Source organism: Myotis brandtii, unplaced genomic scaffold (genome assembly GCF_000412655.1).
Source record: "Myotis brandtii unplaced genomic scaffold, ASM41265v1 scaffold693, whole genome shotgun sequence".
Taxonomy (NCBI): Eukaryota; Metazoa; Chordata; class Mammalia; order Chiroptera; family Vespertilionidae; genus Myotis; species Myotis brandtii.
The window spans coordinates 2,699,762-2,713,708 of NW_005370710.1; the positions used below are offsets into that span (position 1 = coordinate 2,699,762).

General features: G+C 46.2%; 1 protein-coding gene across 1 annotated transcript in view; it reads right to left on the minus strand.

Moving 5' to 3' along the window:
* Positions 1–13,947, minus strand: part of DOCK3 (dedicator of cytokinesis 3) — a 204,694-nt gene that overhangs the window by 83,446 nt on the left and 107,301 nt on the right. Inside the window, exon 11 of the mRNA XM_014529727.1 lies at positions 2,113–2,194. Within this exon, the coding sequence (XP_014385213.1) occupies positions 2,113–2,194 (82 nt within the window). The remainder of the gene's footprint in view (positions 1–2,112; positions 2,195–13,947) is intronic.

Here is a 13,947-nt window from a genome sequence, read left to right on the forward strand (position 1 = left end):
ATTGTTCCTGCACAGGAAGCTCTGAAATCTAACAAAGTCAGAAAAAGACAGGTTTTCCAGCGAACAGGGCTGTGCCGTGGATAACGTGACTGTGTAAGGTGGCGCTGACGGCTGCTTGAGTAACCCTGCTACCTACTCAGTGTGCATGGTCCCCTTTCCCTGACGCTAAGGCAAGTTAACAGGCTGGCATCAACCACAGCTGTGGTTGCACTTCCTTGCATTTACTCTGAAACTCTGCAGCACATCTGCCAATCTGGAAAACTCCTTTAGCCCACAGGAGGAACTCAGGAAGACAGTCCCACCAAATTATTATTCCATATAGCTTAAAGTAAAACACAAAACTCCTGGCTATGACAGCCTTGTTCAAAAATCTTATGTGCTTCGAAAAAAATTCCTCAAATCACTTTTTGGATCTTTTAAAAGAAACGCAGGGCTGCACTTCAGAGGGAATACAGAAATGCTATTTTTAGCAGCAGCCCGGCCTCCTCACGTGGCAGCCTGAACACACGTCCTGAGCGCCATGCGCACCTCTGATTTGTCAAGTTGGAGCTACAGCTGAGGCTTCTGGGCCCATATAGATCATTAAAATGCTGTGAAATGAAAATTTTGATTCATTGTAATTATATTCAAATATCATCATAATTAAGTTAATTTCTTCAAGAGACAAGGACTGCACTCATCGTATTCAAGGACAGCACATGCACACAGCTCTGCTCCCACAATGCCAAAGAGCAAGGAATCAACACTTTCTTTTGCTGCTTTAACAAAACAAAACAAAAAAAGATCAGAAAACCAGGATCTAGAAAAACCTCCTAACACGATGGAGACCGTAGACAGAGGGCGTCCCATCCCTTCCAGCTGTTCCAGGCGGTGCCGCAGCCCCACCTCCGAGTTCAGGCGCTCTCACGCCAGAAGCTCCCCGTCCCCCGCCCCCCATCCCCTAACCTAAGCCCATTCACTGCAGTTTGGACTCTTTCCCTGTCCTTCTCCTTTCCTGCGGAAGAGAGAGCACCAGCCTTCTCAGACAAAATGATCTCAACTCCCCTAACCGTCTTCATGGGTCAGCATCGCCTGCCCTCTCTCCCTGCAGTATCACCTAAGCTTTGTATGCTGAGCTCCAAGATGGGCGAAACATCACTTAGCTGAGCCAGATTTACAAATCTCCCATGCGTCTGGAGCATTTCAATAACTGCCTCCCAGAGAAGGTGGTTTCTGGTTCTGCAGTAACGTGAGCTTTTCCCTCAGAGAAAGCCACGTGCCTACCCCACTCCCATGTGTGTCAGAGGCGCACTTCGAGCTGTGAGACAGCTGGGCGCCGCCCACCGAGCACGCCCCGCAGGCAGACCCCTGCGCCAGTGGGTTCTGATGTATCGGTATCACTGGAGCAGGTCACAGAACCCACAGGAGTCGCAGCTGGTTTAGAATTCCGACAGCCTTGTTCTCTTCTTCAGCACACAATGAATCAAAGTGGGCGGTCCGTTTGTTAACTGGGTGAAAAGCCTGGGTAGCTCAGAACCAACCTGAACAGTACACAGGCAGTGTGGCGCCGTGAGGTCCAGCACTGTCCACCAAGCAGCTCCCCGAGCCTCTGAGCTAGGAGTTCGCGGGCTTAGAGACCGCAAGGCACAGCATGGCTACATGGAAAGCGCCCTGAAGTACAGGGCGCGCAGGGAAAGCCTGTTTGTATCTGAAAAAGGACTATTCAGTTTGTCTTTCTTTATATGCACGCACTGAAAACACAACAAAGCTATAAATCTGACGGATGTCTTTTGAGAAACTATACTTACACATGAGAGAAATTCCCAGTGGCCTTGAATAAGAATAGTAAGAAAGACTGTTCTCAGATTTTAAGTGTCTATTATATTAAATAGCTTATAAAATCTACATCAGTAAAGGCACTTGATTATAGTTCTTTAGTAAAAAATTCAATTAAAAACTAATTTCAGTTTTCTTTAAATATTTCATTAAAACCTGATAGAAACATAAATGAAGTCCTATTCTCCCCAGTGTGTGGGGAAATAGAATAAATGCTTGTTTCTAGGGTGACAATATCCACACAGCAGGCCCCTGGTTGGAGTAACAGCAGAGAAGGGAAAGAGAATTTGCACATACTGTAAAAAGGGCACACATTCGTTCTATCTTCTCTGGGTTCCTTGGCCCACCATTCTTGTTCAGTCTCACCAGAAACCGCTCACTGAAATGTAGGAGAGAGAGACAGAGAAATGTAAGGGACTGCATGCTCCAGAACAAATAAAAAGGGCGTTTACAGAGAAACGCTAAACGCTTCCAGAACAGCTCCCAGCGACAGGCAGGGCCAAAAGGGCGTCTAGCGGAGAGCACTATTTTTCTCGCCAAGCAACACGCAACGGACACTACAAACTGCCTAACAGGTGTTGCTGCTTCCTTGCTTGTGGCTCTCATCTCCCTAAAGGTGTTGTTCCCATAACTGTGGTCCCAAGACAAAAGGGTAGATAAAGCAAACTCCAGGTGGACAGAGCTGCTGGCCCTGTCAAAACCCAAGAACAACAACAACTCCCCCTCCTCCTCCAAACCAGGGAGGAAGGCGGCCCCGCAGGCAGTTCACACAGCGCTGACCTGAGCTTCACATTTCCTATCCTTTCATGCTTCTGGTTTCACCTGAGCTTCTTCACAATTTGTGAGACATTCAACATAACTGTGTGTGTGTGTGTCTGTGTGTGCGTCTGTGTGTGTGCGTGTCTGTGTGTGTGCGTGTCTGTGTGTGTGCGCGCGTGTGTCTGTGTGCGTGCGTGTGTGCGCATGTGTGTCTGTGTGTGTGCGTCTGTGTGCGTGTGTGTGTGTGTGTGTGCGTGTGTGTGTGTCTGTGTATTTCATCTCAAAGGGCTTTAGGTACATATATAATTATTTCCTGTTTTGCTAGCTTCTCCAATGTAAACGATAAATAAATGATGCTCTCTGTTCACATTAAAACTATTTGAAGGCCAATGTCTATCCAATGTTTCCTGATTTGGCAACAGCTATTCTGCAGAAGGAATGGTTCAATATTGTTGGGAAATAATTCGTTAAACACACACAGGTTTCTATGCTCTAGGACTTTTCAGAGGCTGATGACGTTATGTGCTTTAAGTACCAGCCATACACGTGATATCTGACCCACAACCCGCTTGTGTAAGGCAATGGAGTCTGCACAAACACAGTTTGATAACTGCTGACTGAATATGTTTGCCAATGAGAGCTACACAAAATACTATTTCCCAAAGGTGTGGGGAAAAACTGTGGCCAAGACAGTAAAATTTATTCATGAGATTATTTTATTTTATTTTATTGATTTTTTACAGAGAGGAAGGGAGAAGGATAGAGAGCCAGAAACATCGATGAGAGAGAAACATCGATCAGCTGCCCCCTGCACACTCCCCACTGGGGATGTGCCCGCAACCAAGGCACATGCCCTTGACTGGAATCGAACCCGGGACCCTTCAGTCCACAGGCCGACACTCTATCCACTGAGCCAAACCGGTCAGGCTTATTCATGAGATTTTATAAACATCCACATCTCTACATGAGGGCAACAGGTCAGTTTTTCTCTTAGAGAATCTGAGAAAAAAAGAGCTGATAAATTCTCACTCTTCAATAAGCAATGTTATAAGAGAACTGCTCTGCACTTAGTGGTCTTTATGATGTGCTATACATGAACACTACGTGAAGTTACATTAATTTCACATTATTGAGCAAGTTCTTAGAGATGAATTCCACAATCCGAATAGGTGACAAGTCTAACAGCACCTGCATTTAGAAGCACTTGCTTTTATGAGAGTTCTAGTTCACACGCTTCTCCCGTGACGCTAACGCTGGGGGACTTCCCGGAGGGTCCAGCCTCCGCGGGCTCGGAGGCAGGCAGTCTCGGACCCCCAGGAAGGGAATGTTCTGAAGACTCCGTTTTGGAAATATGAGCCCTCTCCTCAGTAAATTCAGAGGAATTCTCTCAAGTTCTTCAGTTTAATCTCCAGTTTCTCACTGGGTCCTCTGTGGAGACGGATGCCAACTGCTTAGCATCTCTCCCACGATAGCCTTCCAGGTGCTTACAACAGGCAAGTAGCCCCAAGGCCCTACTACACGGTGCTACCCAACAAATTAGGAAATCTCCAATATTTCCTCATGGATTCATTTTCCAACTTAGCTCACTTGGCTTTACTTCTCAAGTTCTTTAAGTTCCCACTTCATTCTAAAGCAGGAAGAGCAGAAATGCATACAGGGGTTTCATAAAGGCAACGCATCGCTGTGGTTTTCAAATTTATTTTTAGTATCAGCTTTCCCCTTCTTTTCAACAAAACCTAGCACTGTTCACCAATATGTGAAAAATTTAAAAACAGAGCTACCTTGGTTGAAGCAGAGATGGAGGCAGGGAGGGAGGCAGGGGTAGGAATCCCCCCTACCTAGCCTCTCTCCTACCCACCAACCCTGAAACCCTTCAGGGCTCCAGAGAACACTTCATAACCACTAGTACAATCCAGAGGTTCTTTCTAGCTTTCCTCCTTCCTTTTTATTCTTCCAGTAAGCATTCACGAACTCCTAACATGTCACAGGGACTGAGGATCTGTGCACAGGCATTGTGGAGAGGGTTTCTCACCCTGGCTGGGTGGCACAGTTGATTGGAGCGCCATCCTGTACACCAAAAAGGTTGTGGGTTCGATTCCCAGTCAGGGCACGTACCTCGGTTGCCTCCCACGCATGCCGACTGGGCCAGGGAATGAACCTGCAATCCAGGCAAGTGCCCTTGACCGGGAATCAAATCCGGGAACCTTTGGTGGGTAGGCCGATGGTCTACCACTGACCTACACCAGCTGGGACAAGAAGTGCACAGTGTTAAGCTTCCCAGCTGAAGAGCGAACAGCCTTCGGTTCCGCAGAAAACAGCGCGATGCCCTGGAAGGCGGGGAGCCACGTCAGAGCAGCGCTGCCCTCGGTGCTCGGAACAGCTCCTTTGTCTGGTGTGGGCAGTGCACCCACCCTTGCAGATGGGTCCCTGGCCACTTCCCCAGAGTAACCCACACCTCGCAGTTCATGAATGAACAGATCAATACATGAATGAAGGCTGGAAAAAACCAACTTAGCTAAGAACTCTTTCATCAAATGTATAGAACGCTACTTAATTCACTTAACTGTACTCAGATAAATATATGCCCAAGCACTATTGCAAAAAAAAAAAAGCATTTAAGAACAAATCATTGATAACTTGATCTCATTTCTCCAATTTATTTACTTTGGAAACAGGAAAGATTTAAACAAAGGCTGAAGTGTGCTTGCTTTCTAAGATCTCATGTAAAAACACTGCCTTTGCAATAATAATATAGAAAAATAAGGGTCTTTTATGAAAGATCAGACCCAACATAATCTAATAGTAGCATTTCCTAATGAGTATTCTCGTGACTGAAAAAAGATAACCTCAAAAATTCACTCTTTCACTACAAGGCTCTAATTGCACGTAAAACCTTTTTGAATGAGCAAACACCACTCTCTCTAGGAATTCAATGCATAAGACTCTCCACAGTTTTCACAGTTAGGCCCTGGAACTCCTACCGGAAATGAAACAAACACCGAGGCTTTAAACAGGACAACAGCATCGCCAGCACCTGTGCCGCACATCAGAGTTATCAGCACTTTCTCAGGCAGCACGTCACGTGACCAGTGGGACTGTTCCACGCTCTCAGTGGGAAGGGGACCTTCCTGGGCCTGTCCCTCCCTCACACACACTTGCACCGATAGTCTTTTGTTCTGTTTCAATACGTGAACATTCTTGTTCTTCTTCATTTCATTCCTTTTCCTGGACTGTCATACAACACACACACTCTCCTGCAGATTTGGCCTGTTGTAACTGCGTAAGTGTTCCAGGGATACCAGGAGATACATTATGGATACTTAGTAACTTGTTCTTGTTACTATTTCTGCTGCGTTTTTGTGCCTCAATGAGGCAGTCTTCCTGTTTGAGAGATTCCTAATGGGGAGAGCAGAGCTTATAAAAACCAAAATATACAGAGGAGAAACAGAAAAATCTTCTCTCCTGAGTAGAAGCTAGAAAAACTCAGCCAACCAGAAAACCAAAGAAATATTTAAATCTGCCAGACATTTTACTAGATATTTTCTAGGCTTTTAAAGTATAAAACTGAAAAACTCAGGAATAATATCAAGGAACAAAAGCAAATAAAGATTTCCTAGGTACTAAAACTTTGAAAGTATTTAAGATCTCTAAGTTTTTAAAGTTTAAAATATAGGAACAATGTTCACTGCACTATGTCAAATTCTTTTTTATTCTCACTTACTATAGGAAATTGGTGATACTATTTAAAAAACAACACTACAGTAACATAGCTAGTAAGGTATAAAGACGAGATTTCAACTTAAGTCTGAATTCTCCAAAGCCTGTACTCATTCCAATTGTCTTTTACAGTATATAAACTAGAGGCCCAGTACACAAAATTCGTGCACTTGGGGGAGGCACCCTCAGCCCAGCCTGGGCCATCTCACAGTCCGGGAGCCCTCAAGGAGCCTGCTAAGCTGGCAGTCGGACATCTTTAGCGCTGCCGCGCAGAGGCAGGAGAGGCTCCCGCCACCACTGCTGTGCTCACCAGCCGTGAGCCCGGCTTCTGGCTGAGCGGCGCTCCCCCTGTGGGAGCTCACTGACCACCAGGGGGAAGCTCCTGCGTTGAGCATCTGCCCCCTGGTGGTCAGTGCGCATCATAGCACCAGTCATTCCACCGTTCGTTGGATTTGCATATTAGGGTTTTATTATATAGGAGGTGACAATGAGATGCAATATTGGCCAAAAAGAAATAAACCAATATGAAAATAGCTACATGCTCTAAATATTATCTACCTACAGATGTGCACAAATGGGTACATCTGAGACTACAAAGGACTCTCGTTCATAATTTTCCTCTTTTCTTCATGTCTTTCCTTCCTCTTGATACCCTGTGCCCATGGACTCAGTTTGCTCTTTCTGCCATGGCCCTGCACAACCATTTCACCCCTATACGCAGTCCACCAGGTCCTATGCTATGTTACACAATATGGTAGCCTCTAGCCATATGCAGCTGTTTATATCTAAATTTAATCAAAATTAAATAGAACTAGAAACTCGTGAGGGAGAGAGCATGAGGAGGCCCGCGCGTGGATTCCTCCAGCCTGAGTCCGTCTCTGAAGATTCGGCTGCTTCTCCCCTCGATGTCCCTGCAGTAAATCTCAGCCGTGAGGACTTTGTGCTGAGCCCCAGGAGTCCTTCTCGTGAGTGACCACTAGGGGCTGCCCGGCTCTCAGCCTTCAGGTCCGAGGTCCTGCCTGTGGCGCAGCAGGGACTGTGCCTCCTACCGCTCTGCACTCCAAGAGCCAAGCAGGGCTCGCAGTTTACAGAGACACACTAAATGAAAACAAGCCCTGCTAACAAAGCCTTCTGGACTCCTAATGACTTCATGCTTACAGGACAGCACAATTAAAATTCCAAGGGACTGGGAGCAGAGCGAGAAGCAATAAAGGGCAAGTTTTCCCCAAAGAAGATTCCTCTCTGCACACACACGGCTTTTTCCTGCTTTAAAGGCTCTCAAGGGCTTCTCGCAATAAATGAATATTCTGCACGTGCCTGCTGCCGCCGCCGGGCTCTGATGACCTCTTCGCCTAATGGACTCTCCTCTGTCCTGCCACCAGGCAAAGCTGACAGGGATCCTGTCACCGGGGTCCCAGGGACGGGCCTGGCAAAAGCAGGGCCTCTGGCGAGGAGCATCTCTGCAGTGGCAGCCGACCTTTATTTGCCCTTCCTGCCTCTCGGAAGCCCCACAAAAGCATGTAAACCACTGATGTTTGGGCTCGAGAGCAAAGCTGCAACACATACATAATAACCACGATCACTGAGGCTCACTATCAGCCGCGCCTGTTTGCCACATTGTCACTCCAATGAAGCGGACACTCGTACTGTATACAGTGGGGCCTTGACTTACGAGTTTAATTCGTTCCGAGACCGAGCTCGTTAAGGAGCTCGTTAACTCAAATTACTCTGTCAACTCAATGCAAAAAATCAGCCGAGAGACAGCTGGTATCTCAAAAAACTCGTTAGTCGGGACACTCGTAAGTCAAGGCCCCACTGTACTGAGGAAATGAAAGCACGAGGGTTAAGCAGTCCGGCTTACCTGACGGCGTGTGAGTTGAGAGAGTTTAGGACAAGGGCAAGGACAGCCCTCAGAGGTCAAAGCCAGGAATCCTGATGAGCCCCGACTCACAGGGCTGAGGCTGGAAGCCTCAGGCAGGGCTGGCCTGGGTAGGCCATGTGGGCTGAATCATCCCCAGGGGCAGTGGGACAAAGCCACAGACTGGTCAGGGCTGACCACAGCTGGGCAGGAGCCGAGTGTGGAGCCAAGGTAGGCAGATGGATGAGGTAGGTGCCAAGGCACAGGTCCTAGCTGGCACAGGGCCAGCCCAGCATGAGTCTTGGAGTCCTTACAGGGGAGTCTCACCCCGGGGCCAGACAGGCTTCGGAGCTCTGAGTACCCAGGAGCTGGATGCGGGAGGAGTATCAGTGCCCGAGGCTGCTTCACATCCACAAGCCTCGCAGGCCCACGGCAGGGCCGGGATGCTCTTCCGGGCAGAGGAAGCTGACCACAAGCCGAGCCCTCATTTCCTCTGCAGCCATCCTTTTTGACTCGACCCTATGCAAATACCACTAACCACTTAAGGCAAACTAGGCTAACTGTTCCTCTGAAGCCACCACAGGGTGCTCAGCCTTATCAGTGTGAGCCTTAATATATCCTACACATTTCTTTTAAAAATATATTTTATTGATTTTTTTACAGAGAGGAAGGGAGAGGGATAGAGTTAGAAACATCGATGAGAGAGAAACATCTATCAGCTGCCTCCTGCACCCCCCCCTCTGGGGATGTGCTTGCAACCAAGGTACATGCCCTTGACCAGAATCAAACCTGGGATCCTTTAGTCCACAGGCCGACGCCCTATCCACTGAGCCAAACCGGTTAGGGCAATCCTACAAATTTCTTAATGAAAGAAAAAAAAATTTCAGTGCAAAAATCCTTCAAAGTATCTATACCTTCCAGGGTTTATAGTATATATTTATTTGTTGTCTGTTTCCTCCTCTAGAATGTAAACTATAACAGGAAAGGGATTTTCCTTTCCTGTTATGACTTGTTTTGTGCTGAATCCCTGGTGCCTGAAACACCTTTTACATGGTTAGGTGTACAATGTGTTGAATAAATCAACAAGAGGACTATTACAATTATAACTGCAAATCCACTCCAATTTGTAAAAAGTAAACAATTTTCAAATCAGCACTGAAACTGTATTCCTAACAAGTCATTCCTAACACCCTCCTACTGCCTTCTGCATGTAGGAGCTCTACCCAGAATCCAACAGATTCTGAATTCCTGGAAAGGTGAAAGGATTAAGAAGTACAAACTGGCAGTTATAAAAATAGTCATGGGATGTAGAGTACAACATAGGGAATATAGTTCATAACATTCTAGTAACTATGTATGGTGTCAGATCAGTACTAGACTTATTAGGGTGATCACTCGTTAATTATATAAATGCCTAATCACTATGGTGCACACCTGAAACTAATATAATATTGTATACTCGCTGTGCTTAAAGAAGAAATTTAAGGAAAATCCAACCAATTCCTTAAACCCAGCTGTCCGGGTAGTGGTTCTCCACCTTCCCCGCGCACTGGAGCCACCTGACAGCTCCGGGCTTCATTAACCTGGGGTGTGGCCTGGGCCTCGGGAACTTTCGTTCTAATGTGCAGCCAAAGTGAAGAATTACTGGTCTCACGTGGGATGGTTGCCTCCCACAAGGCCCTCCGCCCTTGATTGGAAATCATCTAGGATAAGTTTCTTGTTGGTTTCAGAGGGAGGGAGAAAAGAGAAAACACAGATTGGTTGAGCAGAACGGGAGTGGCCTTGGCCTTTAGGACTAGGTTTGACTTTGCTTTCCACCATTCTAGCAGTGTAGGTTGACCACTCTAGTAGTGTAGATTGAATCTTACTTTGAACCATCAAAATCCCCCCCACCCCCAGAGGGGGTGCACCGTTCCTGGAAGTGCTGGAGTGGACAAAGCAAGCTCCTATTCCATTTCCTAAGCCCCCCAAAATCCATTTAACACATTGTCCTCAGATAGAGGACATATCAGATATTAAACTGATAAGAACAGACACTACACTTGGTCTTACACAAAAGGCCAAAAATCGATAATGCTGCCACCAGCTCTCCGCCAGGCTTACCATTGGCTGCAGCTTTTACATTTGTGGTTACTTTTATGCCATAATGATTAGATTGTTTTTCAATATGTAATATTTCTAAAACTTAATTTTTTATTATTCTTACTTCAAAATAATAGATTGTTGGAAACAGTAAATAAAATAGTAAATAGAATTCTTTACTGTTTTTCCTATGTGCTCACTGCTCAGTGTGTTTTGCATAAACCCGCCCTTCCTCTTTTTAACAATCTTGGGATTGGTCCACATACAAGTTGCATTTCAATGCCCGCTTGGTCTCCTTTTCTCCTAGACCAGGGGTCCTCAAACTACGGCCCGCAGGCCACATGCAAATACAAATATTGTATTTGTTCCTGTTTTGTTTTTTTACTTCAAAATAAGATATGTGCAGTGTGCATAGGAATTTGTTCATAGTTTTTTTTTAAACTATAGTCTGGCCCTCCAACGGTCTGAGGGACAGTGAACTGGCCCCCTGTTTAAAAAGTTTGAGGACCCCTGTCCTAGACTGTGGTTTAGTCTCCCATCCTAAAGGCTTTTAGGCGTGCCCTGGGGACAGCCAGCGGGGCTTCCGTCAGTGGTTGAAGATGCGGTGGGTGGCAGTGGCCCCTTTTGTGGGACACGTTTGAAGTGAGCACAGGCCTTGGAGTCCAAACTGCGGAGCTGGGATCCCTGCTGACAGTTCCTGACCTAAGGACTTGAGCCACGTGGCGCAGGCACCTGTCGCCTCCCCCGTGAGCTTAGGAGGTGCCGTGAGAAGTGAGGACACAGTGAGGTTGGCCTTTAGGACAGTTCTCGCATCCTGGCGCTTATGTGCTCCTCCTTGACTTGTCACATCCACCCCCACCCCACATATGTCTGGCCGTCGACACGGAGGGGTGAACGCGCCCTGAGAAAGGCCTTTCAGAGGTTCCTGATTCCAACACCCAGGATCCAGCCCTGGGAGAGGGGGTGGGGCCAGTGTAGGTCAAATTTAAATGATCAGTTCTTTTATAGGCTCAAAGCCCGGCTTTATGAAGGGATTCTATATCCGGCCTGTCTGAGAAGGGACCTGAAGTCCTGTTTCCTTGGAAAGTAGAAACCTGGGTTCTGTGTCAAAGGTACAGGCATGACTGAGATCCTTCAGGCAAGAGTAGGTCATTCCATTCTCACTAATTAAGTTCAACTGGCAAGGTTCCTGAAAATCCATGATTTTAGAGAACAAGGTCAAGGTTACCAGCACTGTTTCTCCCCCCCCCCCCCCCCCCCCTTAATAAACAGAAATGTAAAACCAGGGCCTCCAGGGAGGGGCTATTTTAAGGGGTGTGGTCTGTAGAATAATGCCCCACAAAGAGAAAATAATAATTACTGGTCTAAAACCAGGTCCCTTAAACCTGCCCACTCCGTATTCCCGCCTGTGGTTAATGGCCTCCACATACACTCAACAGTCACTCCAACACCGCAGAGCGAAGTCTAGCAAATGTAATAATCAATGAAGATAATATAATTTTTGTCCAATAAACAAGGGATGGTTATGACTTGCTTTCCTGTGCAACCTATAAACTGTAGCTTTGCTTTCCATTTTCCAGCTACTGGACTCTCGTCTCTGGTGGATTCCCTTCTTGTGTCCGAGCACCTCACCACTTCACACTGTAGCTCCACCTCAGCCCAGGCTCCAGCTCCTGGGCCTCCACTGTCATTGATTTATTTAGTGCATCTCTCTATTCTGTTTTGATACTGAAATATTCCTATTTTCCATTAAAAGCTCTTGAAAGAAAATGCTATATTTTTGTGTTTAGGTTCAAACTTAAGGGCAACAATCAGGTTGATATTTAATAGAGTTTTTAACTTCGATTTGAAGAGTCCATGTAAAGTGTTATGTGGACAAAAAGGGGGTAAAACTGACAAGTCCAGTGATGGAAAGTAACCTCACAGGGTGATCAGACCATAAATTCCTACCTGGGCAGGTCACGGTGGGTAGTCACACCGGAGGCAGGTAACTTTTTTAGCAAAAGGTTTATCTTTGTCTTGGGCAAGCCCTGCCATTGTTTTTGTGCATGTAGGTTAACATATCTTTGAAATAAGCCTTAACTACCCTCAAGAAAGCACATAATCTTGTTAACTATCCTGTCCCAATCCCTGCCTTGTTTTCTCCCACTTCCATGTAATATTCCTCATGTTCCCTCTAATTCTAAATGCATAAAGTAAACTGCAAAACTGTCATTCTCTGGAGCATTTGAGATATTGCTTCCCAGCAACTGTCATCAGTTTTGGCTCAAATAAATTCCTACAAAAATTCTCTGCAGGGTTAGACATTCTTAAGTCAACATGTATTACGGCTCCCTGGCAAGCAAGGGGGGCGGCTGAGAGTTTCAATAATAATTAACTGAGTTCCAGGGAAGCAACTAGCTGATCTCTTTCCACACGAGTCTCTTCTAAACATGCTCAGAAGGAAAGCTAGTTGGACTTCTCCCTCAGCAGCAGCCACACCTCCAGATGCCATGTTAGGTAAAGTTAGTGTATACAGTCATGTTGCAACAAAACAGTCCCCACTGTTTTCTACCAAAGAACAGATCTTCCGAAGCTCACAGCTGTATGTATTTTGTGTTTGAGATTCTCAATGTCCATTTCTCTCATCCATTTACCTTTGTCTAACAAGTCGGACTGTGGACATTCCTGGTTCCCATGACTGCAAAGGATCAACCTCGTTTCCGAGCCTCCTCTCATTTGTACTACTGCTTTTCTTCCTCGTGCCTGATTTCCCGTTACCCTAACAACAGCCTCCCGCGTGCTCCACGGACACCAAGCCTACACATCCAATGCTCCGTTTTCCTTCCTCTCAGGAATCTCCATTCTTTGCTTTCAAGCAGCAGATAACACACCTTTTCAAGTGGAAAGCCTGATGCCCTGACTGACATGCGGACAGGGTCTAGTGTTAGTCTACTTTGTACTGTGTGTAATGATCTGGACAGAGCAGAAGGCAAATTTCTTGTAAACAAAGAACTCAAAGAACCTGATCATTTCCTTAACGCTTTTTATCCAGACTCTGTAGGATATTGTAGAAAAACTTTTCTCCAGCCTGACATCTAGACTCAGAATATAGCGAGAGATGGTATAATGGTATACACAGGAGAGCATTTTCTGACCTTATTCTCAGATGAAAATAACACAGGTTTAACCACATACCAATGTACATATCTGAAGGGCAAGTTTCACTTGGCCTATCTCTTAGCAGATTTTCCCTATAATGTTTCTGAGTATGATCTGATGCGTTGGACATATACTGGACATATATGTAGAAGCATGTTGAGTTGGCTTGGCCACTGGAATGCAATACAGTTGACCCTTAAACAATGTGGGGATTAGGGGCACTGACACCCCCACCCCTGGCCACAGTAAAAAATCCATATATAACTTCTCCGCAGCTATCCTCTGTATCCTTGGAGGAGTGGTTCTAGGACCCTCCCCCAACATGGATACTAAAATCTGCAGATGCTCAAGTCCCTTATATATAACTAGAGGCCTGATGCACAAAAATTCGTGCAAGAGCAGGCCTTCCTTCCCCCGGCGGCCAGCACCGGCTTCCCTCCAGCACCCGGGACACAGGCTTCGCTCTGGCCCCAGCTTCGTCCAGAAGGATGTCCGGAAGGGCATCCAGTCTAATTAGCATATTACCCTTTTATTATTCTAGATTGATTTTACAGAGAAGGGGGGGGAAGGGGAGA